This window comes from Cyprinus carpio, chromosome B15 (genome assembly GCF_018340385.1).
Source record: "Cyprinus carpio isolate SPL01 chromosome B15, ASM1834038v1, whole genome shotgun sequence".
NCBI classification, from domain to species: domain Eukaryota; kingdom Metazoa; phylum Chordata; class Actinopteri; order Cypriniformes; family Cyprinidae; genus Cyprinus; species Cyprinus carpio.
The window spans coordinates 16,071,607-16,094,412 of NC_056611.1; the positions used below are offsets into that span (position 1 = coordinate 16,071,607).

The 22,806-nt window shown below is 36.9% G+C and overlaps 1 protein-coding gene across 1 annotated transcript; it reads right to left on the reverse strand.

Annotated features, from left to right (window-relative positions):
* Positions 1-1,517: 1,517 nt before the first annotated feature.
* On the reverse strand, positions 1,518-14,667 carry drd2a (dopamine receptor D2a). Its single transcript, XM_042739456.1, has 8 exons — positions 14,194-14,667; positions 10,400-10,704; positions 7,886-7,995; positions 7,275-7,411; positions 5,742-5,941; positions 4,593-4,676; positions 3,947-4,295; positions 1,518-3,304 (listed from the first exon to the last, which is right to left on the reverse strand). The coding sequence occupies exons 2-8, from the start codon at positions 10,676-10,678 to the stop codon at positions 3,117-3,119; spliced, it is 1,347 nt and encodes a 448-aa protein (XP_042595390.1). The 5' UTR covers positions 10,679-10,704; positions 14,194-14,667; the 3' UTR covers positions 1,518-3,116.
* Positions 14,668-22,806: the final 8,139 nt, after the last annotated feature.

The following is a 22,806-nucleotide window of genomic DNA, read 5'->3' on the forward strand; positions in this document are numbered from 1 at the left end:
ACATTTCCAGCCCAGAGATTTAAGTCCCAAAGTCTTTTAAGAAGACCAGACAAGAACATGCTTTGCATGCTTGAATAAGTAAAGTGAACATTTGAAATTTTCATCTGTTTCAAACTCAATTAGCATCAAATGATTCCTAAATGATACCCTTCCTCTCTTGTTACCTTCTGTCACCTGTCACATCTCCAAAATGACTTAATATCCCACCCACGTGACTCCTTTCAGGTTCTGTTAAGTGCCGACAGCAATCAAGGGCTGTTGAACGCTCCCATGGCATTAGATCCTTCTGTTGACTCGCAAGAAAAATAACCTTGATTGCTGGAGCAATTTAGTTAATTAGAAACTGTCCAAGATCATGACGTTTCTTACACGCAATGTCATACTTTGCATTCAGGAATTTTTAGTGCAAATTACCAGGCTGCTCTATGTTGTTAGTGGCCGTGCTAACAAGTTATTTTTAACAGGTAATTTAGTCGGCTAATGAAGCTTGAAGAATTTTAGGTTCTTAATCTGTTTCTGTTGAAAAGCCAAGTGTGAAGTTTACTTTGCTCAAGTGTCTCTCATTTTTCAGAGCAAAATCATTATTCACATGCAGCACTTTCACATCCACCCGCATTAGTGATTGCAATGCAGACAAGAGGTGAAAAATGTTCTTGACAGATTTTATTTGCAAATGTGAAATAAATTGACTAGTGCCCTACACATCCCTGGTGTTGAGGGTCGAACACCACAGGTTTAATTTCATCTTAAGGCCGTCACTGCCTGGCCCTGAGAGTTTTGACAGTGATCTGTGCTTCACGATCAACACAGCTGATGATTTATAATGTGTCACTTTACCTTACATACTATAATTTCATTTGTGATGCATTTGTGATATATATATTCCACCAATACCAAAGTATTATGTAGTATTGGTAAGTATTTGCATTTTACCAAGTATGTAACTAAAATAATATTCAAGACTTAATGTTGGAAAATGTAAAAAATGGAGAATCAGCAGTTCACCCCTGCTGGCAGATACTGTAACTGCACCATAATATTTCTCTATTAACAGCCATTCAAGAGCTGGGTATTCTGATGAAAAACATTTTGCAGAGTTTTCTCTTTCTGCTGCCTTTTTATGTCACGGCTCAGGATGGTTGTAAGCCAGTTAAATGCTTGGGACCTTAATAGGATACTCCATCCAAAAATGAAAACGTTCTCATTATTTATGCCATACCATATGTACAGCATATGACTTTCTTATTACAGATGAACATGAACTTATTACAGAAGTCCATATAACCCAATTGTACGGGACACTTGAACTTGGTAATGCATAATGGTAATGCATATGACCCCAGCTGATGAATCTATAAAAGAAAATTTGTATTTTACTTTTTTTTTTTTTAACTATAAACTGCTTACCCAACGGTCAAACAAATACACACATATAGCAGTTGGCCTATCATTTAGCTTCAGAAGACATTAATTCATTCTTATTTTCACTTTGTGTGGTTTTTGAACCTCAGCTTTGGACTAAGAGATGGATTATTTTTCTAAAAATCCCTGTGTTCATCTGAAGAAACAGTCATATTGATCTATGACTCTATGAGGATTTTTTTTTAGGTGAACTATCCCTTAAATATGTCTTTTCCAGGGATTTTGAATTCTTATATGGATTCTGACAACAAAAACTACATCTAAACCACACAACCTTTGTTTAGCCAAGAGTTTAGCAGTAGCCTAAATGCGTAGCAAGCAAAAAGCAGCGTGTTGATCATCAGCTGTGTCCACAGATGGTTGCCATGGGGCTAATGTCATTGTGTTGTCCACAGAACTTGCATTCAAAACAAACGCTCTGTGCCACATCAGTTGAGTCAGCCCTCAGGCCAGGGACTGAAAACTTTGTTTTATGGCTCCAGTGTTCTTTTGCTCCATGAAGTTTGCAGGAAAGTCTGTTCCTATAATTCTTCCAGGGTTTACAGTGATAAACCAAGAGATTGAGTTCAGATAGCAGATTTTGTTGGGTTGTATCACTAAAAACAGCTGTCATGATACGTCAAACAGTCAGTGCACAATAACTTTATTCATAAGCTTATATCATTGTGCAACATACATCTTATGAGAACATGCATTACAATGCAACGGCAGGCCCATCACATTCAAAGTGTGTCATATAAAGCATGAAAAGCTACGTATATAAAACATAATAAATAGTAAAAAATCAAAATGTAAATGTACACTCATTACCTCAGGGACTGCATGCAGTTCGTCCTTATCCTCCCTTTTCACTCCATCAGTATTATCTTTACCTCCTCAAGGCCAAAACAAAGAGCTGCAATGGTTAATGCTTCCACCAGGAAGGCTGACGAATGACGTTCAAGGTTTTTTTTTTTTTGAAAATCACAGCATTTTAGTAAAACTGTATTTGTTTTCTCTGCTTTTTTATGTTAAATCCACTTTGCTGTAGACATGGCACAAATGCTTTGATATTGGTACAAAAAATTTGTTGATTACAGACTTGCTGAATGTATTATTTAAGGTTTCTGCCTGCTGTTAGTTTTCTGAGAGAACATCTAACAAACATTATAAACGTGGGACATAACATTGCAGACATGACTGGCATAAATAGGCTTTTCATCAAATAAATTACAACCTCCATGCAATGCATGGCCTATTGGTTACTACAAAGCATCTTTTTGTATCACAGTATGTACTATGATTTAAAACGCTGTTTCCACCTAGTTACATTTAGGTTTTGAGCAAATAGTCAAAATAATAATAATACTGACAAACAGATAAGCAAAGTCATTGCTTGAAGCAATTCCAAACAAGCGTTTTTGTCTGTGCTGAAAATACTGCTTTAAGCCCCATCTCCCCCAGGGATTTTATATGTGTTTTTCTTTTCTTTTCTGAGCGATATGATCTTGGAACAAAATAATTTTTATAATACATACAATTTATATACATTCCTTTAGTTTTAATCTCTATGAAATGCAAGAGATGTAGCCCCCAGGCCATAGTCCACATGGGATCCAATTTAAAATCTTCATTTGAAGTTTTACAGTGTGTCCACTGCAGATGAGGTACAGTATCATTTCTATCCCTTCTGCTCCGGGGAAGTGGGCTCTCTTTCAACAGTGTAAAATCTTAATGAAAGCTTTGCGAAACTCAATGTTGAAAGTAGTGTATATGATGGGATTTACGGCACTGTTCACATAGCCCAGCCACGTAAAGGCAGTGTAGAGTTCAGGAGGGACTTGGCAGTAGGTGTTCACAATGTGCGTGATGAAGAACGGCAGCCAGCAGATGATAAATACACCTGAAAATAAAGCACACAGAGGTAATAATTCAGTTTGGGTGGGAAATGTTAAGAAACTGAGTTGAGAACCTATATAAAATATTTCATTCAGGGGTGCATATGTACAATATTCAGTTAAATGAAATCAAACAGTATAGCTAAATCTGAAGTGGGTAATTTGCTTAGTCTAGAGTCTTCCCTCAAAATTTGGCTACTTTTCAAATGTTGCTGTGGGATACTGTTTTTTCTCTGTCGGTTAAAGATTTGACCGATTATTTAACTGTGCTAGATCTTAACAGTTTACAGGGAGGGACAATGGTAGTCCTTTACAAAGACTAACTGTGTTTATGATTGCTACTATATAGTGATCTACAAATGCATAACAGTGATTGTAAAATATACATTTTAGGTATGGGAGTAGCATATATGATATTTGGGCTAGGGTCATTGACCTAGTTTTGATTGGCCATTGGACTAGTTTTTGTTACACAGATCTGGCAACCCTGCTGGTTGTTATGACGAAATACAAAGCAATGTTTTGAAAGTGCCACAGTGTTTACACTTATGAGCAAATCAACCAAAAATGTTTACCTTCAAGCATTTTAACGTCAAAAAAAAAAAAACATACACTTCACCATTAAAGTACTTTAAAGCAACACTTACCAAGGACAATAGCTAACATTTGAGTAGCCTTCTTCTCCTTCTGCTGGGAGATTTTGCGTTTGTTAAGTGTCTTGACCGATGTCTGTGTTTTGCCGGTGGGGGAGACCTGGATCTCAAATGCTTTGGCCCCTTTTGTGATATTGCTGGTGTTGCCATTTCTTTCAGGTTTGACACCGGCTTCAGGCGATGGGGGTGATATGTCAGTCTCTCTTAGATTAGAGTTAACCAGCCTGCTGTGTTGTTGACTTGTACCAGACTGATCCTGCTTCCTCTGTCTCGGAGGGTTTAAGTTTGTCATTTCATCCATCTGGATGTCATCGCCATTGTTTACCACCTCCTTTATGAAGATCTAACAAAAAAGATGAAAAAGAAGTAATTTTGGTTCAAATTAGTGCTGAAGTGCTCAGGCTTTGATAATGAAATGAATTGGTTCACTTTATCAAACAGCTCATTTAATAACAGAACAGTGTATTGTTTCCGTCAACATAACTTTATATGAAGTCTACACTGGATGCAGAGATTAACATTTAATATTTGCTGCCACACTGTCATTTCTCAAATGTCATCTGTCGTTATTACTTCTGGTACAAGCTCAAGAATCCTGTCAAGAGCGATATTTGGAAAGAAAAAATGAAACTGGCTGTACCACGTTTTTGTTGTTCACAGGAAAATTCCCACTGGACTTGACGATCACAGTGCAGAGTTTCACATCATCAGGGTGGGTGCATTTCTGAAACACATGGGAGAGACACCAGACTGTTTTGACAGATTTAGACCAGAAAGGAATTAGTTGTCCTGCCCTAGGTTCGGTTTAAATTTATTTGCAATTATAGAAACATGCAACTGGAAGGTTGGTAATTCCATTCAGTCACAGTGATATTTTATGCAAATTTCAGCTTATAGATCATGTTTATAGGTAATGCGCTAGGAAAAGTTTCCAAATCCTTTAACATTTTAAATTAGCTGAGGATTGCCAAAGCTTTGCATTCTCAATCTCCAAAGCATACGTTTTGAATGCACAAGTGGCCAATCTAAAGATCATTTCAGATCTAAATCCAAAACTTCAGCATTTTGAAAACAAGACACTTGCTGTATAGAAGGAAAAGGACGAGTTTTGCAATTCAAAATGAAAGCTCTCCTGAAATAAACATGATGTTGATCCGAGCCTGTTTTCACATCAGAATTCTTTGGAGGAGACACAGCAGTGACAGAAACCACTGATAGGAGATGCTATGTTTACTTATGCCGTCAGGACACAGTATGAGAACTCCCTAACCACAAATGGCTCTCAATAATGCACTGATGCCCTTGCAGAAGCTTAAGACTGGGTAGATAAGCTATCAGTTTCTTTAAATAATGCTATATTGAATTTATTCTGCTGCGGCATGGGCTCCATGGAAAAGCCTGGATGTCGTTGCTCCGTGTAAAACAATGCAAAGACTAGCCATGTATTATAATAACAGCCAAATGAAGCAGCGGCCATTTCCTGCATGGCACACATTAATTTGCTGTATGTCGGCAAAATCAATACAAGCAAAAAAAGAGGAAAAGGTCATTCTAGACACGCTATGATCACAGATCTAAAAAAATATGTGCTATTATTTACTACTATCCAACTGTTCATTAGAGATATACTGCTACTGCTATATTACTGATATACAGCTAATGGGAATTGCAGTGCTGATGAATTACTTTGAAATTCATTGACACTGCAGTTTTTAACAATCCCAATTCACTAAACTCTACTAGAGTGCCAAGTAAGTAGAAACTTTCATCATCCTGCAGCTTTTCTCACCTTTAAAGTCGAGCTCATATCCATGTCCGTAACTGGGCATGTGTGTTTGGTGTTGACACGTTTCCGCCTCTTTCGCAGTACCACGTAGATCTGCACGTATACTAGCAGTGTTATGATGAAGGGAACGTAGAATGATACAATAGAGGAGTACACTACAAAGGCAGGGTTTGCGATCACACACAAAGCATCGTCATGAGTGACTGCAATGAAAAAATAGAGTGGAAATTAGTGACATTGTCTTATGTATTATGTATTATATAAACAAAATGGAGTTTACTGACTAGACCGGTAAAACAGATGTCTGGGTAAGTAATATATGACTGTACATGTTACAGAAAGTGACAAACTTAACACTTATTAAATTTTAATAATGAAAAAGTTAGTGGAAAAAAATTCTCAAAATTCTTTCCTAAATACATACTTATATACTAAAAAATTAAGAGGCACAGAGAGAAAGCATAAAGGTATCAATGCAGCAGCTGACATAATACTTGTATTAAATACTGCGGAATATAACACTCAACTTCCCAGTCTCTTACATTATAATTTGTTTTGTTCATGCCTACAAATCCCTGACCTCATCCTCCCAGCACAAGCATTCAAGCAGAAGAATGCTGATTAAATGACTTCCTCAAAAATAACTTTTAAATGAAGTGACGACCTAACTTAATTTTAGCTGCCCCTAACACCAGTGTGCATGCAAGTTAATGACACTAATACTCTGTAAATTCAGCTCTTAAAGTGCAAGCTGTTGTGCCATAATAATATGAATAAGCAGAAGCCATTTGTTCAAGTTTAAGATAAGAGGATCCACTTACACAGAGTTTAGCTATCATATTCCTTATGGTTATTAATTCGCATTCAGAATGCATATAAGGTGAGACAAAGTGCACAGTAGTGGACAGTAGGTCAGAGATAAGCTTACAGATTTAAAACAGTATATTGGCTTTTCTATCTTTCATAATGTCTGCCAAAATAATTTATTGTTTCTATTTTAATTCAAGGGCATTTCTCCACAAATACATGCAGTGAATAGCCTTTAATTTGATTAATTAATCAGAATATCATTGGATTACAAAGTTTAATTGATTGACAGCTCTACTAAAAACATGTAATATATATTACTGTTCAAATGTTTGGGGTCAGCAAGATTTTTATGTAATTTAATCACTTGATAGCAAAGCTGAGTTTTCAGCAGCAATTACTCCAGTCTTCAGTGTCAAATTATCCGCAGAAATCATAGTAATATGCTGATTTGATGCTCAAGACTTATTTTCAGTGTTGAAAACAGTTGTGCTTTTGTAAAAAAAAAAAAAAAAACATTATATATTCAGGATTCTTTGATTAATACAAAGTTCCAAAGAACAGCATTTATTTGACATAGAAATCTTTGGTACCATTACACTGTAAATGTCTTTACTGTCACTTTTGATCAACTCAATGCATCCTTGCTGAAAATTCGTACTGACCCTGAACTAGCAAATAGTGTTGGCCTGCCATCTAGTTAGTGAATATTTTTTCACCCATATTTACCAGTATTATTGAGTCCAAACAGCAGTGGACATGATATCGCAAAAGACAGAATCCAGACAACAGAAATCATGACTGTGACCCTCCTCTTGGAGCTGTAGCGTGTGTTGTACAACATAGGCATGGCTACAGCTGTGTACCTGTGGGAGATACAAGACAAAAATGGATTTGTTGTTATCTTACAGGCATTATATGATCTGTATCCTATTCCTACATGCCTCTGCACACAATTTTCCAAATATACCTGCAATCATGTGACCTATGATGAACAGTATAGAACCACATATCAGTGCTTCCCAATCCCATGACCTCTGTAATCCTTTTAAGACTTTCATTTTAGTATCTGATTACTTACTATATAAATAGAGAGACATTTAGTATGATCCGCTATTGATCTCACAAGTATTTCTTACTATTCTGAGCTCATGTGACATTGTAAGTGACAATGTACAATGAAGTTGTTGTCGTCTACATACAACAACAACCTCAGCATCAAATCTGGTTTATTTTCAGGTGTGCGAAAGCTGAGTTGGTCCCTCTTTTGAGCTAAGCCACAAAATTATGTCTCCGTCAGCATTAGACCACTCTTATAATGGCAGTGTAGAAACACCTACCTGTCGATACTGATGGCACATAGATTGAGTATGCTCGCTGTACACATCATCACGTCCAGGGTGACAAAGATGTCACAATGGATTGTGCTGAACCGCCACTCTCCCACCACCTGGGAGGACAGAAATGGACAACTAAATGCTCTGCTAATTGTAGAATGCGTCTTGAATGCAAACCTACAATGTTTGCTTGCAAATGGGCAATAGTTAGTTACTTGCCAGAAACACTCTGGCAAGCATTGCATATTACTAATATTGTTGGATTCTAAATATCCATAGTAACACCACAACCACCTGTCTTTCTCGTCTGCAAGTCTGTGGGAGTCAATTTGCAACAGCTTTAGCCACTATAATAATGTTTAAACCAATAAAATATTGGCATTTTCTCTGGTTTATGCGATAAAACTGGTCTGAAAGAAGCAATATAGCACAGGTCAGCCTCATCCACAGTTCGCATCTCCTGAGTTGGCTGGCAGAGCTTTCTGAGCTGCCTCTGATTAATGTGTGTCCTCAGGCAAGCCGAGGGACTCAGAAACCTCTTGATGGTCTTAGGTCCCTGCCTAGAGTTTGCATCGCTGTCATTGATTAAAGAGTTATTTGACACCTCTAATGAAAGCGGCTGTGAGTTGTCTGAATCAGTTCATCACCATATCTCTAAACTTAGATGAAATGAGCCTCACCGCTATCATTCTCAGACATCGCTAGTGATCAAAACATGTCCTTGAACTAACAGATGGAGAGGGAGGTCTGTAGAACAAGCATGTACTGTGTAGAGAAACAGAAACTTTATAAAATTGCTGTGCACAGAAAGAGCTAATTAGGATGGAAGCTTCTTTCCACCACAGATTAAAAATTACAACTTTTTACCTCATAATTCTGACTTTTTACTCGCAATTCTGAGTATATCTCACAATTTGGACTCTGCTTTTCACAATTCAAATAAGAAAATTCAGAATTGTGAGACATTAACTTACTATTTTATTTTTTTAAAAGCTGTTTTTTATTTCGTAATGGAAACGTGCTACCATAAACCAGAGCTGTGCGGCATCCAGAACTGACCTGAGAATGCATTTAAATTTCTATTTGACTCCTGAATAAAGGAATAAAGATTTAAATAGAAAGAAATGTATCCAGAGGACAAATGTTGTGAAGAGTGGATGGATGGAAATGTATTCCACTTTTAAAAGAATGAACTATATTAGAATGCAATTTCATTCTAGTTGAACAGTAATCTGTGTATGTGACAAATACGTTTTGAATTGAATTTGAATAATTTTTGAAATCTTGAATTTTGTTAGTGGCAGTGACTCTTTTTACCAGTTACATTGTTATGTCAGTAGTTGGTGATGAAGGACTAAGTGAGGCGTTGAATCAATTCTAATTCAACACACTGTGAGGTGGGGCAATTCAATTCAAATTCATATTAATGAACTGAAAGGAGAACATTTCTTAAATTGTCAGTTCGGCCCAACCCTGCAGCTAAGTTAAAGCACTTGATTTTATTGGTCATTTCTTGCTAGTATAATTAGGTTATATTCATGACTCATTTTCATTCACGTTCTGAAGATATTCTAAAGTTGTTTATGGAAATTTGGAATGATGATCTCATCGGCCCTAATAATAATGTTGAGGACTTTCAGCTATTTTTATTTAGCCAATAAACATTTCAACCATCTCACAATAGCGCTCCTTAATGTTCTGTTCATGCGTATAAATGATTCAAACTAAATAAATGATGACCTGAGCTAACACAGTTACTGCCCTTTAGGAGAAAAACAACACATCACAAGATATCAAAAAGGCTAATTTAATACTGCGATTTATAATAATGCTGTAAATTTGATGTGTTACATCTGAAGTGTCCCATGGTTCAGAGCTCAGTTTGAAAACACAATCAAACTGCTTGCATTATTCTCTGAAGAACATTTATTTTCTGCAAGTACATTACAAACCTATGGATTTTGCTTGATATTTGATAGCTTTGCTAATATGTATGGCTAAATGACATACACCAGGGAGGCTTCTCTTGGTTGAACCCGTGGCTAGGATCAGATTTTCTAGAATTAGACATTTGCTGGTGGCTACTGCAAATTGATTGGCTAGAATTAGGTTTAAGACAGTGCCTGCAGCTTTTCTTAGTTCATTCATGCCCAGCTGGGGAAGTTGTGGCACCGAGCAAGGCACCGAACCCCCAACTGCTCCCCGGGCGCCGCAGCAAAAATGGCTGCCCAATGCTCCGGGTGTGTGTTCACGGTGTGTGTGTGTTCACTGCTGTGTGTGTGCACTTTGGATGGGTTAAATGCAGAGCACGAATTCTGAGTATGGGTCACCATACTTGGCTGTGTGTCACTTCACTTTCACTTTTTCAGATTGACTCTAATGAGTTATGAAGAAGATGGCGAAATAAATTACAGTGTTATCATGTGAGAATAATTAAATAACCTGTCCTTGCATCAGTGTAAACCACAGATGGTTGGTTGTTAAACCATTTTAGCATCCAATCACGCTGATACCTACTTCTAGGTAAACCACCCATGGCATTACGAGTGTGGCAACTAGCAGATCAGCCACAGCCAGGCTGACTATCAGGTAGTTGGTAGTGGTCTGCAGGGCTTTCTCCCTTGAAACGGCCATACACACAAGCACGTTCCCAAAGACAATGACGAAAATGAGCAGTGTGAGAAGCATGGCATAATAATTGTACTGGTGCCGCCTCCCTTGTTCCGTGCCATTGAAGCCCCGGGATCCATTTTCAAAGAAGCTTTCATTATAGGCATATTCCGTGAAGACTTCCATCAGATGGTTAAAGCCAAGCTGAGATCCTACAACAAAAAACAAAAAAAAATGTTAATAAATGTTTTTAAGTCATGTGTTTTGTATCCTAGTGTGTGTCTTATCATATCAACCAGATTGCACAGCATGTGCCACTAAGTTTTGGCATGAAAAATCTATTTCTTATTGGAACACCTGAGCAGAAGCTTTCACTAGAAAGCACAGGGCCCTGGCCTTGCGCCGCATGGTACAATGTGTAAAGTCTATCCTTTATTTATGGGTGATCGTTCACACAGCTGTCCTGAAAAGCCTGTGTTTGAACTCTGGATGTGACTTGACTAACTAGGACAGAAGTCTCCTCCCTCTCTACTGTTTCACTTGTACGATGTCCAAGAAAACAGACAGAAACATAAGCAGTATCAGCTAAATAATAAGTGGACGCGGGGAGGTGAGAGTGTTACACAAAATATCACAACAAACTGGCTTGTAGTATATACTGTCTCTGCAAATTGAGAAAAAAGGAAACTGCACAGTGAGCAGTTGCTTTTCGTTATATATTTTGCAGATTTTGCTAAATTTGTGTGAGCTCAGCACCAAATTTACTATAGCCCTAATGTGGAAATGGATTCAATTAATTTGCATTTCATGACAAATTAACCCATTCTGGCCATATAAATGATATCAAACTCAGAACAGAGGTCTACTTGTCTTCTCAAATGATTTTGTATGTCATGAACAGATCATTTCTTATGGCTTTGAGAAAGAAGGGACAAGGTAATTCTTAAAGAGATTCAAAGGATTTCTACCCCCCCCCCCCATGCAGCATACAATAAATGTAAATCTTATTTTGTGCTCCTCTGAAGAAAGAAAGTCACACAGGTTTGGAACGACATCCTAGAGATTACAATTTTTCATTTTTGGCTGAACTGTATTTACCATAAAAGATTTATAAATGCCTGGCTTTATATCAAATTGTTGCATGTTGCAAATTCTATTTGAACACATCACATTGGACATTTTACACTGCTTTAACACGTTATGTAAATAAGAAAGATACATAAGGGAAAAAGACAGAGGCAAGAACGCTTGAACCTTGATGCACCTCGAATGTAACATCACTCAGGGTCTGACCAGCATCTTGTCGGCAGATGTGCATAAATGAACAAATGTGCAACAGCAATTTGTCATTACTTAAAGCGTTCAATATGATAGTAAAATGCATTCTGATGGGGGAAAAAAACCCATACAAAACACCATCATCACAGATACAACCCACTCTTGTGTAAAGGGACCACCACTTATTGGTTTTTCCACATAATTGCCTCTTTAGCCTTCTCAGTGTCAGTTTTGATCATGAAAGCTGTCTCAGAGTTGACACTCCCTGCAGAGGAAGAAATAGACATCACAGCTCAACTGAATGATGCTTTTTCATTTTTTGTGATTGTGTTTGTTTGTTGGGTTTGTAATGAGATTTTCAATAAGAACAATTCAGAATGTGAATGCATCTTTAGATTAGTTTGTTTTTGTTCATTAGAAGAAAAAAAAATGTCTAAAGGAACAAACTTCAAGTCACAACTTATATTATGCTGGGTGTCCTTTTTAGATTAAAATGTAAAGCATTTGATACAGTGTAATTATTGTGTACATACTGTACATGCTATTATGTGAAAGTTGAGAACGGGGGCGTCGTGCACTCATTATTTTTGAGGGGGCACGAGTTGGGGAGTGGGGGGTCATCATGTGACACACAGCAGACACAACAGAACTTATGTTTTATTTATTTTTTCCTTTTTATTCGAAACATTCCCAAACGCATTAACTAGGCTTTAGCATGAAATATCTTGATTCTCATCTTTATAGATTATGTTGATCTATAGTGGGCGATGGTCAAAGTAACCTAATAATATAATCTATTAACCATGTATATACTGTATTTAATGTGAATTTAACATTGCAGGTTAATGTGAATAAAAACATTGCAAGTTTGGCTAGTAATCATAACACTTTCATTGTACAGAAAGAGAGAAAAGAGCATTTATATTATCAGAGAACATTTTCACTGACAGACTAGAGTTCAAGCACTCTTAAAAACTCCCATTAAAAGCACTGAAGCTGTTTACACTGAAATTAATATCTTACAGATTCGTACACACATTTGCACTTTGTTGTTTCTGACTGAAAGAGGTAACGTTAGGCCTATTCAGTCAGCGAGTGAGTAAAGAAAACACCGGCATTTTAGCGATGACTCATCTGAACACCTCTGATTGGTCATTGCATTCATAAGCTCAACAGCATCGTGTGTGATTTGTTATAATGCGCAGTGCTGTAAAAACGCTCTGTCTCTAGCTCAGCGCCAGCCAGCGAACGCAGATCTGAATTTAGCAGCTGATGATATGACGCACTGAACAATCTAATCACGCGGGTGTGAATGTATTAAATATAGAAAATATTAATCAGCTGTTTTTTTTGTCTTTTGGAAGCAGCATTCAAAATCCAATTGGCTCAAAAATCTGAGGGGACATGACTCCTCTGCTTGAGATTTGCATCTGCTGCAAAGGTTAGGGTTAACATTATGGTTATGGTTATGGTTATGGTTACTGCGGGACTCCAAATAAACAGTGTACTGTTTGAACATCAGCCACCCACTGTCCCACTCTTCTCCCAATTGTTTCCTGTCTTTACTGTCTCCAATCAATACAGAAGAAATCTATCTATCTATCTATCTATCTATCTATCTATCTATCTATCTATCTATCTATCTATCTATCTATCTATCTTTTATAATTACAGATTTGTGAGCCAAGTGGATTTTGAATGCTACATATACAATTACACTGTATATGTAGGCCTATATTAAATACTGCATACTATTTATATTGTGACAGATTTTAGCGCATGTATGTATAATTAGACATTTTATTAACATAATTGCATGTGCAGTTTGACCTATATAACAGATGCAATTACAAATGTATACAGAGATTTTTTTCCTTCATATGTAAATTGATTATATGTCTGTTGTTGTTGTTTTTTCGTTCTATTCTGAATGGATGTTATGATGTTATTTGTTATATGTAAAATACTAAAAAAGTTGATCACAAAAAAAAAAAAAAATGTGTTCAGAGTAGCAATATAATGCGAGACCCTAAACACCAAGACTAAAACTCTAAAATTAAACTATACTAAGTTCAGATTTATTGAAAACTACAGTGACAATGTCTATAAAAGACATGGGTTGCAACCCTATTTCCTCTCTCTCGTTCTCTCTGTCAAACGCACGCTCACACATAATCGTACTCACAGAGAAATTACAACAGATTTGTCACTTTGAAAGGAGGTTATATTAATTGATTACAACCAGCAGTTCACACTTACTCGTCTAAAACAAATGCTTGTTTTTCCCCACGCAGTGGAATAAACTTTCTCTGAAAGTGTCAGCATCAGTGAATATCTGATAATTAGCAGCTCTACTACGCTTTCTAATTATTCACGAGCAGAAAAAAACTAGTTCACAAACGAGAGAAAATGCCTTGCTGTACCTTCAAAACCGCAACTTTCATCCAAAGAGCGGAAGTATCCCGTTTCTTAGATTTTAAATCCACTTTTCTCCATCGGATACACTTGTCCACCCGAGCGACTGTAACTGTATTCCTCTTCTGTCTCAATTACAGCTCCACGGGTGAATACAACCGCTGTAAACCGGCAAACACGACTACTTCCACGAGCAAATTTCATTTTGGCGATTAGAAGAACCTGAACTTGTATGTAAATATGCTTTTCTTGGTTTTGTGGAGGTGTTAAACTGCACTTAGCAGGAGCAACCCATATCCGATTGAGTCCAAGCGGAGTGTGAGCACCGCGCAGCATCTGAGCGCGCGCTTTACGCACGCGGTAACCTTCAGCATCCACTGAGGGACAATCTCAGTCCCTCCAACAGAGACCGAGAAGGCTGGAAACGAGGCGTGACTGCTACATAAACAGAAGTAAGAATAAAATACAAGTGCTGCATTCTTTAATCACAACCCCCCTTTTTTTTCAAAACCCTGTAACTGATATGAGTGATAGATAGTATTTAAATGTTTGTAATGAATTGAGGTTGGCGATGAGGGATGGCATTTGGATCTATCTTTTTGTTTCATCTCCAGTGGACTTCCAGATGAACCCCCTTAGCTGTTATAAATTCACTGTAAACCACGGCTTCACTGGATTTATTGCTTTTATAAAACGGTTATTCCATATGTGTTAAGTTTTCACAGAATAAAACAAATAAATTGTTATGATATAAATAAAAACAGTATTCTTCCACCAAACAATGTAGTTCCTCAGAAACAGTTGTGGTTCCAACAAAAGTGGTTGCCGAACAACACACAGAAGTAAACAAAGGTGTATGTTTGTAGTGTAATTTACAACAGCTTCAAACGCGACTCAACCAATCAGAATCAAGGACCGGAAATATCCGTTTCATAATATGAATTATATCAATTTTTTTTTTTGACCATTATCAAAATTGTCAGTTCTTAATTCATATGCCCCCATAAAAAAATAAATAAAATAAAATAAAAAAAAATACCTTGCAGCATCAATTATTTTGCCCACTGACATAAGGTCTAGGCAAACCTTTGCTCCAGCATCATGTCACTCATAAAATTACAGCATTTAGCAAGCAACAACTATTCAATCAATTCCCAAAGGACGAATTCAAGTCCCGCCCTCATTCTTTTCCCATTTTAGAAGCCATTACGCAGGAATATACTTCACAACAGGGAAGAAAAGATGATCTCAGTTTCCATTTCATGTGACTTTAAATGGCCTTTATCTTTCATAGCTCAATCTCCTGATTCTTACTAACAGCTGTTAGGTGACAAATTTTCTAAAACTAGATTACATGACACATTACAACCAGATATGAGCAAACATCAGTGGTACCCACAGAAGATTAGTTGTGCGTCTTGTCTTGGGGGCAAGGATTGAATTAGATGCCTTCAAATGGTCTTTAAGACTTTGGACACAAAAAAAAACAAGCCCCCACTTCCCCTACAGCAACAGAAAGCGGATTTGAGGACTGGATCTGAGTGCATGGACTTTAGACATGGTAGACAGAAAAATGGATTTGGTGCCAATGTGTGTCTCAACCATGTGTGCTAGGGCTAAGAGACTATAAGGCCAATGCAATTAAACCATGGCAAGGTTATAAGTGCAAATACTGTGTGCATCACTGATATGGCTTTAACAACGTAGGAAACTTCAAATATATACATGCATGAATGAAGATATTTGATGGATTTTTAATCATGTTTCAGATTTGTAGTAGGTCATATACTGTATGTGCACTACATTGCCAGTGCCTCACTTAAAGTCAGCCAGTGGATAAGCTATTACTCTCCTTAGAGAATGATGATAAGATGTGGGAAAATCAAACAACGTTGTTGCCTTAGAAACTGCCAACAACAAATGCCCTTTGGTTTTTTGATATTTCTCAGAAATCAGATTGATTCACACACTCACACTCACAAAAAAATCTGTTATCATGTCGTTCCAACCCTTTCTTTCCTTCCTCTGTGGACTCCTCTGACTTTCATTATATGGACAAAAATATTCATTCTCAAAAAATATCTCCTTTTGGGTTCTGCAGAAGAAATAAGCTCATACAGGTTTGGAATCACATGAAGGTTTGCAAATTAATGACAGAATGGAAAGAACCTTTAAGTACAGTTAAATAAAATAAAACTACACATGGTTGAACACAATTCAACTAGCACTGTGGTTACAGTTTGTTTATACCAAAGCTCTGTATCGTAAACTATTCAGAAAGTGGCTTACAGCTTTAAAGTTGAAAAGTTCAGCACTCAGATAGCCTGGTAGAAAATGTAGGAGTCAGCACTCATTTGGCTCTGAAAGTCAAATGTGGAAGCGACTTCTGGTCTCTGCCGACGGCGCGCTCTTTCCTTCCAACAAGATGATTCAGACCAAAAATCTGTCAGTTATTCAAGTAAATAGAGTAGGTGTGAAGGAAAAACCTTCTTTTGATTGGCTTACTTGGAACTCTATGCATAAATTCATGTTGTAAATGAAAAGAGGTTTCTTGTAAGGCCAAAATGTCACAAGTTTATGTACAAATTAAAGGAACAGTTCGCTGAAAATGAGGAGAATACTGCCAACATTTTCTCACCCTGTCAATTTAAACTTAATGTGACGAGAGGGGCGGGGAGTAAATGTTAATGCGCGACACCTGTGCCACTCATCAATCACGAGTCCCACAGAGGAGCTCCGGAAGGATAAAAGGAGTGACGACAGTGAAAGACAAGATTCTGAGGTGTTGTTTGTGCACGACAGTCATCCGCGAGGGGCTGTCGTGCTATTTTGTGTTTATTTTATTATTAAAGTTTTGTTTGAACATTCGCCGGTTCCCGCCTCCTTCTTCCCGTGATTACGAACATTTTTACACTTAAGTTATATGGATTACTTTCTTGGTACTTTTATGATACTTTTGTAAATCTTTATGATACTCTTTAAAAAAAAAAAAAAAAGCTAGACAGTGCCTCACCCCCATCTACTTTCTTTTTCAGAACAGAGCAGCTCAGACATTTTTCAAAATACCTTCTTTTCTACAAAAGAGTTTGTAACAACATGAGGGAGAATAAATGATCACAGAATAATAATAGTCATTTGGCAATACAATTTACTTGGCATGTTGGTTTAATGAAAATATTGCTTGTTTTCTTTCTTTCTTTCTTTCTCTTTTTTTTGTGGTAATTTTGATGCTGATATATGTAAGGAAATTCACCTGGATGTACAGGGGTCCATCCTGAATGTAACAGTGAATTCTTGGTTAATTTTTAAAGGTCAGCTTGTTTAAAAACTTTCCAGTGGATTGTTTTGGGGACACAAATCTGAAAATGCCATCCAACAATGATGATAAATCACCATGCACAACACAAAGCAGTAAAACTTTCAGAGACTTATGTCCTTTAAAGTGTATGAGGGACGACCTTACATTACCCAAAAGACTTGCTGCCATCCCTCAGGAGAATACAGTACAGTCTGATCAGGAACATTTCCTCCACTTTAAGGGCTGTACTATAACAATGAAACTTCTCTATTAAAATTACTGACCCTGGGTTCCGGCAAATCGTGGGAGAGAGAGAGCCACAGGGCTACCATTATAACCCAGCTCAGACTGAATGGCCTCTATTAACTCCTGCTGATGAGCAGGCTTATATAGAATGCAAAACAAATCATGCCAACTTCAATAGCAGCCACTATGAAATGTAACTTTAAACTAGCCAACTAACGGGCTTAAACTAAAGCCAGCGTGCGCTATAAAAAGAGTTCTTTAATACGCAGACCTGTGTTGATGGTGCATGTTCTCGATTGTGAAAAGCTGTGAGAAGAGAGTCTGGGTGCATAAGGCTGGAGTTCTCAGAACAGATGGTAGAAAAAATGTTCTTTTTCTGACTCAGTGGATGTGAAGACTTGACAATGGCACATGCAGAACTTGAGAGCTGTCTGTCTGGCAGGTTGATGCAATGAGCTTTTGGCCAAGACGTCTTTGGAAAAGGTGCAATGAAGCACGATTGCTTTCCCTGCCTGTCTTTGAGCAAACTCTCCATCTAGTTTATCTGTGAATGGAGCTTTGAAACACCACAATGCGGTTCACAAAAATCTGTGCCAAACAATACACCAGCAAAAGCACTTTAAATGACGCTAATTTATTACATATTCATATACAGTATTTAAAGGGTTTGTTCACCCAAAAATGAAAAATGCTGTCATTAATTACTCACCCTCATGTTGTTCCAAACCCATAAGACCTTCGTTCATCTTCTGAACACAAATTGAGATATTTTTGATGAAATCCGAGAGCTTTCTGGCCCTACATAGACAGTAATACAACTAACAATTTCAAGGCCCAGAAAGGATTAAGTATTTAAATACTTGAATAAATAAGATAATATTTAAATACACAACAATATTAATAATAATAACATTTTTGGACTTTTTTGGTCACTGTGGAGCTTGATAGCTCCAGTCCTCATTCACTTTCATACTGAAAAAAAATAATTGCCAGGATATTCTTCACATAAAATGTAGTGCCAGAACATTCATTTTTGGGCAAAATATCCCTTTAAAGCCGAAAATAGATTATATCACTTTTAGCCATCAGAAGCATTAAATATATATATGCCGACATTGCTGAACAAGCCATTTACGATTGGCATTGATTTGCACCATTTTAGTTTACTACACAGTTTTTTTTTTTAAACAAATTCCTTTAAATCTGATATGGCAATAAATCATGCTTATTTCAGCTCTATCAAACTATATGTAATAATGCACATAGAAATGAAAATACATTTAGCCTGTTTTACTGGAATAATTGACCCTCGATAGTGTAACAGAGATGAATGACATGCAGTATGTGAAAAGAAATCCATTGTTTGGTTCCAAGGTGACTTAAATGAAAGTCTGAGCCAAGTCTACGAACAGTATTAATCATCTTTGTAAAAAAATTACCACTCAAGGTTGAGGTCTGACAAGGCCATGGTGATCCTTAGTATTTAGCTAAACATATAGATTGCTATCTTATTGCAGGAAATTATTAATCATAATGAATTCTCATATTTCAGCAACTAAAACTGCAGTTCTTGGCATTAGACTCGAACATCCTGAATCACCCAGCATCCAGCTCATGGCTTCATTAATATACATTAAGTGTGAGCAGTTGAGATCCTCACTGTTTATTTACAAACAAAGAGGTTATAAGAAGAGATTTGATGAAATGGCATAGGGTGATTTAATGTAAATCCTGTTCCTGTCAATTAATCATTCTGCTGACAGAAGAGAATAAAATGGGAGGACTGATAGAAGGATGAGATTAGAAACAGAATTAAGGAGGCAAATATTGATTTCTTTGTTTTCTTGTCCTTTCACATTCACAGATTTAGCTGGTGATGGACTGGCTAAAAGCTGGGGGCATATAATTTAATGTGAATTGAGTTAGCCATTAAAAATAAATAAAGAATTAAAAATAAAAAATTAATTAAAGATTACTTCTTTTACCTTGAGAATTTTAAAGCTCAGTAGCAACCTGTGGAAATATCACCACTTTTATCCTTCAAAACATCACGCTTTTGCTGCATTGTGTCTTGTGCATTGTGTGACTGGTGCCATATTAAATATACAGTACAACACTATATAACTTGTTTTAAAGGATTCTATTCACATACCCAAGGCTGAACTTTTAGCGTTAAAATGAAATATATATATCAAAAATATCCATATAACAAAGTTACATATGCACAAAACATACAGTGATTTTATATACAGTAGATATATCTAGGCTATGTAACGATTTGACTCTTTCTGCAGCTTACATCCTTATGCAAGTGGTGACAAATTACCACTTTTTTTCATTTAAATCATTCACTCAATCAACTAATTCAAAAATGCAGATTTATTCAAAATGAATCACCACTATTATATGCTGTTTGGAGTTTGTGCTAGGAGCTGTTCACAGAAACTTTCATATATCTTTCTGTAATGTTTTATGAATAACACAGTTTTTTAAAAATGCAGTGCTCACGTTAAAAGAATTTCAATGCATCTGTATGTTACAGGTTGTCTGCAGGAAGGAAAACAGGTGAGGTAAGAGTCTGAACACAAAACAGGCAAAACGCGACATTTACATTTTTTTTTTTTAATTCCTTTTTTTTTCACTGTCCTGCATCTCATGGTTTTAAACATCAAAAAAGGCATTCTGTGTGAAAAATGAAAGGTATCATTTGACCCTTTGCAAAAACTCGCTCTCCATTAATGTGTCGTAAAAGATCACGGTAGCACACCTCCCAGTTCAAGCAGGATGTGAACTGATCGTGTTTTCATATTTACTTAAAGCGCGAAATAAACATGAATGAACATCAGAGGTTATTTTATTTAAACTGCGGAAAGATGTCAAAACACACCATTTTTCAAGTTTGAGATCACCGAAATTAATCTACTCTCCCTGTCTGAGTTGTTTGTTGGACAAAATAGCAGATACAGCATTATGATTGGTCAGATCACCTGTCAGTCATGCACCCTGCGAAGGGTCAATTCAACACGTGTTTTTTAAAAGTTAAACGTGGTTAGTGCGTTGACATATAGCGCAACTGCGTTCACGCCGACCCGAGTTCGATTCCAGTCTCGGGGTCCTTTATCGATCCCTCTCTCCTCCCAGTAATTTCCTGTCGTCTCTCTCTACTGTCCTATCTGAATAAAAAGGCATAAAAATAACATAACAACAACACAAAAAAAGTTAAACTTTTTTACGTGAGCAGTGCATTTTTAGAATGCTATATGAAACGTTAAAAAATTAAAAGGCTCTAAGTGCCGTTTGAAATTTTCTTCTAAAATGAGCATTTTATTAGGCTCCTGCGTGTAGGTTCAGTAATTTCACTTTAATGGCATTGAATAGGTTCTTTTTATTGCCATTAATGTAAAATAATTGAACATAAAAGTGAAACGTCCAGTGATTGGCACTAAAATGTGGGTTCAATACGTGATCCTGGCACAATTTTGGTACGTTGATATAGGCACGTATTGCTGTGTTTTCATTGCGTTGCTTCAGGTACGTATTGCGGTGGTTCATAATTCTAATATCCAATGAGTGTTGCTAAAAGTTAATGCTCTATTGTGTTGGAAATATCCCCTACACCAAACCCACCACCAAACCTACTCAATAGTGTTCACAAATGCAAAAGTGATAATATGCATTTGTTGATGCAGCTGTGCTATTTTAACTTCCTTATGAGGATTTGAGCTGTTTTGTTGAACTGTAGTTTCACTGGGTTTGTACCAAAGCTCTTCATCATCTAAACGGAACCCCGTATCGCGTGAGCTACCAAGCAAACCTACTGAGTTAGAAAACTCATGCATATGAAGCTGGATATGTAATGTTAACCTTCAAATGCATCAGTTTTCATATCTCGCAGCATCATATCTCATACCTCGCAGATCATCTTGCATTTCTGAAAAAGCATGAGACTTAATCAATCAATCAATCAATCAATCAATCAATCAATCAATCAATCAATCAATCAATACTAAGTTTTTTATTAACCAAATGCAGCCATATTCCTTGTTATGTTCTCTCATCCCACACTAAACAGCATTAATTTGCTAAGGGTGCCTTTCAAAGGGAGATCATAGCTGAGTTTTTGATAAGAGAACATCTGCCAGGCATCCCAGATCTCCCTCATCACATCCAGATCTTTGACCCAGAACGTGGTGATCTGGCTCTGACCGTGCATCTGTCTTTTTAAGCCTGTTAAGCTGTGCTGTGCTGTCAAGCCTGTAAGCCTGCTGCTGCTAAACGATAAGTAAGAGTAAGACAAAACTGCACCGAGGAAACACTTACGAGTCTTATCCTTCTTTTCTCTGATATGCAAGAATGAATCGGAAACAGCAAAGCTCTTAAAAATGAAGATGGAGGATGGGCTGATCAAGATAATACAAAACATATTAGATTGATTATTTCGACTTATTAGTTTGAGATTATTTTTTTATCTAGATCAACCTGAATGTCTTTTTTTTTTCTACTGAAAGAGGAACATTAATGCATGCAAATAGGATGAGTGTGATAAAGCAGGCCCAAAGTGATGTCTCTGGTTTTGACAATTTATCAGTGCAAGTCTGAAAACTCCATCTCTGGCACAATGTAAAATTCAGCCTCCTTCTAGAATGTCATTATAAAATTCACAACTGACTGACTCACTATTCCCCTCCACCGGTTGGCTATGGGTGACTGACAGGTGTTGTCATCCATTTTTATAACAAATCAGACAGACTGCTCTGTTGAATAACGCTTCCCATACATTAACTTATTTTCTCTTTCTCAGCATCCCGCAGAGCGTTTAATGGTTTGTGTGTCAGCAGGAGAACTGCTGACATAGATCTTTAGTTTTTGACAGAAAAGGAGAAAACTTTCAAGGTTTCTTTTGAAAAACAACAACAACAGCGGAATATTACTCATGTGAGATTAATCATACACTGCAGAAAATAAGTTCATACTACATGTATGTCTTGAAGAATAACATTTTCTTTGATATTTTGATTTATAAGAAGTCACTGTACTACTCTTTTCAGCATTCACTCTTTGCAAAAATATATGCCAT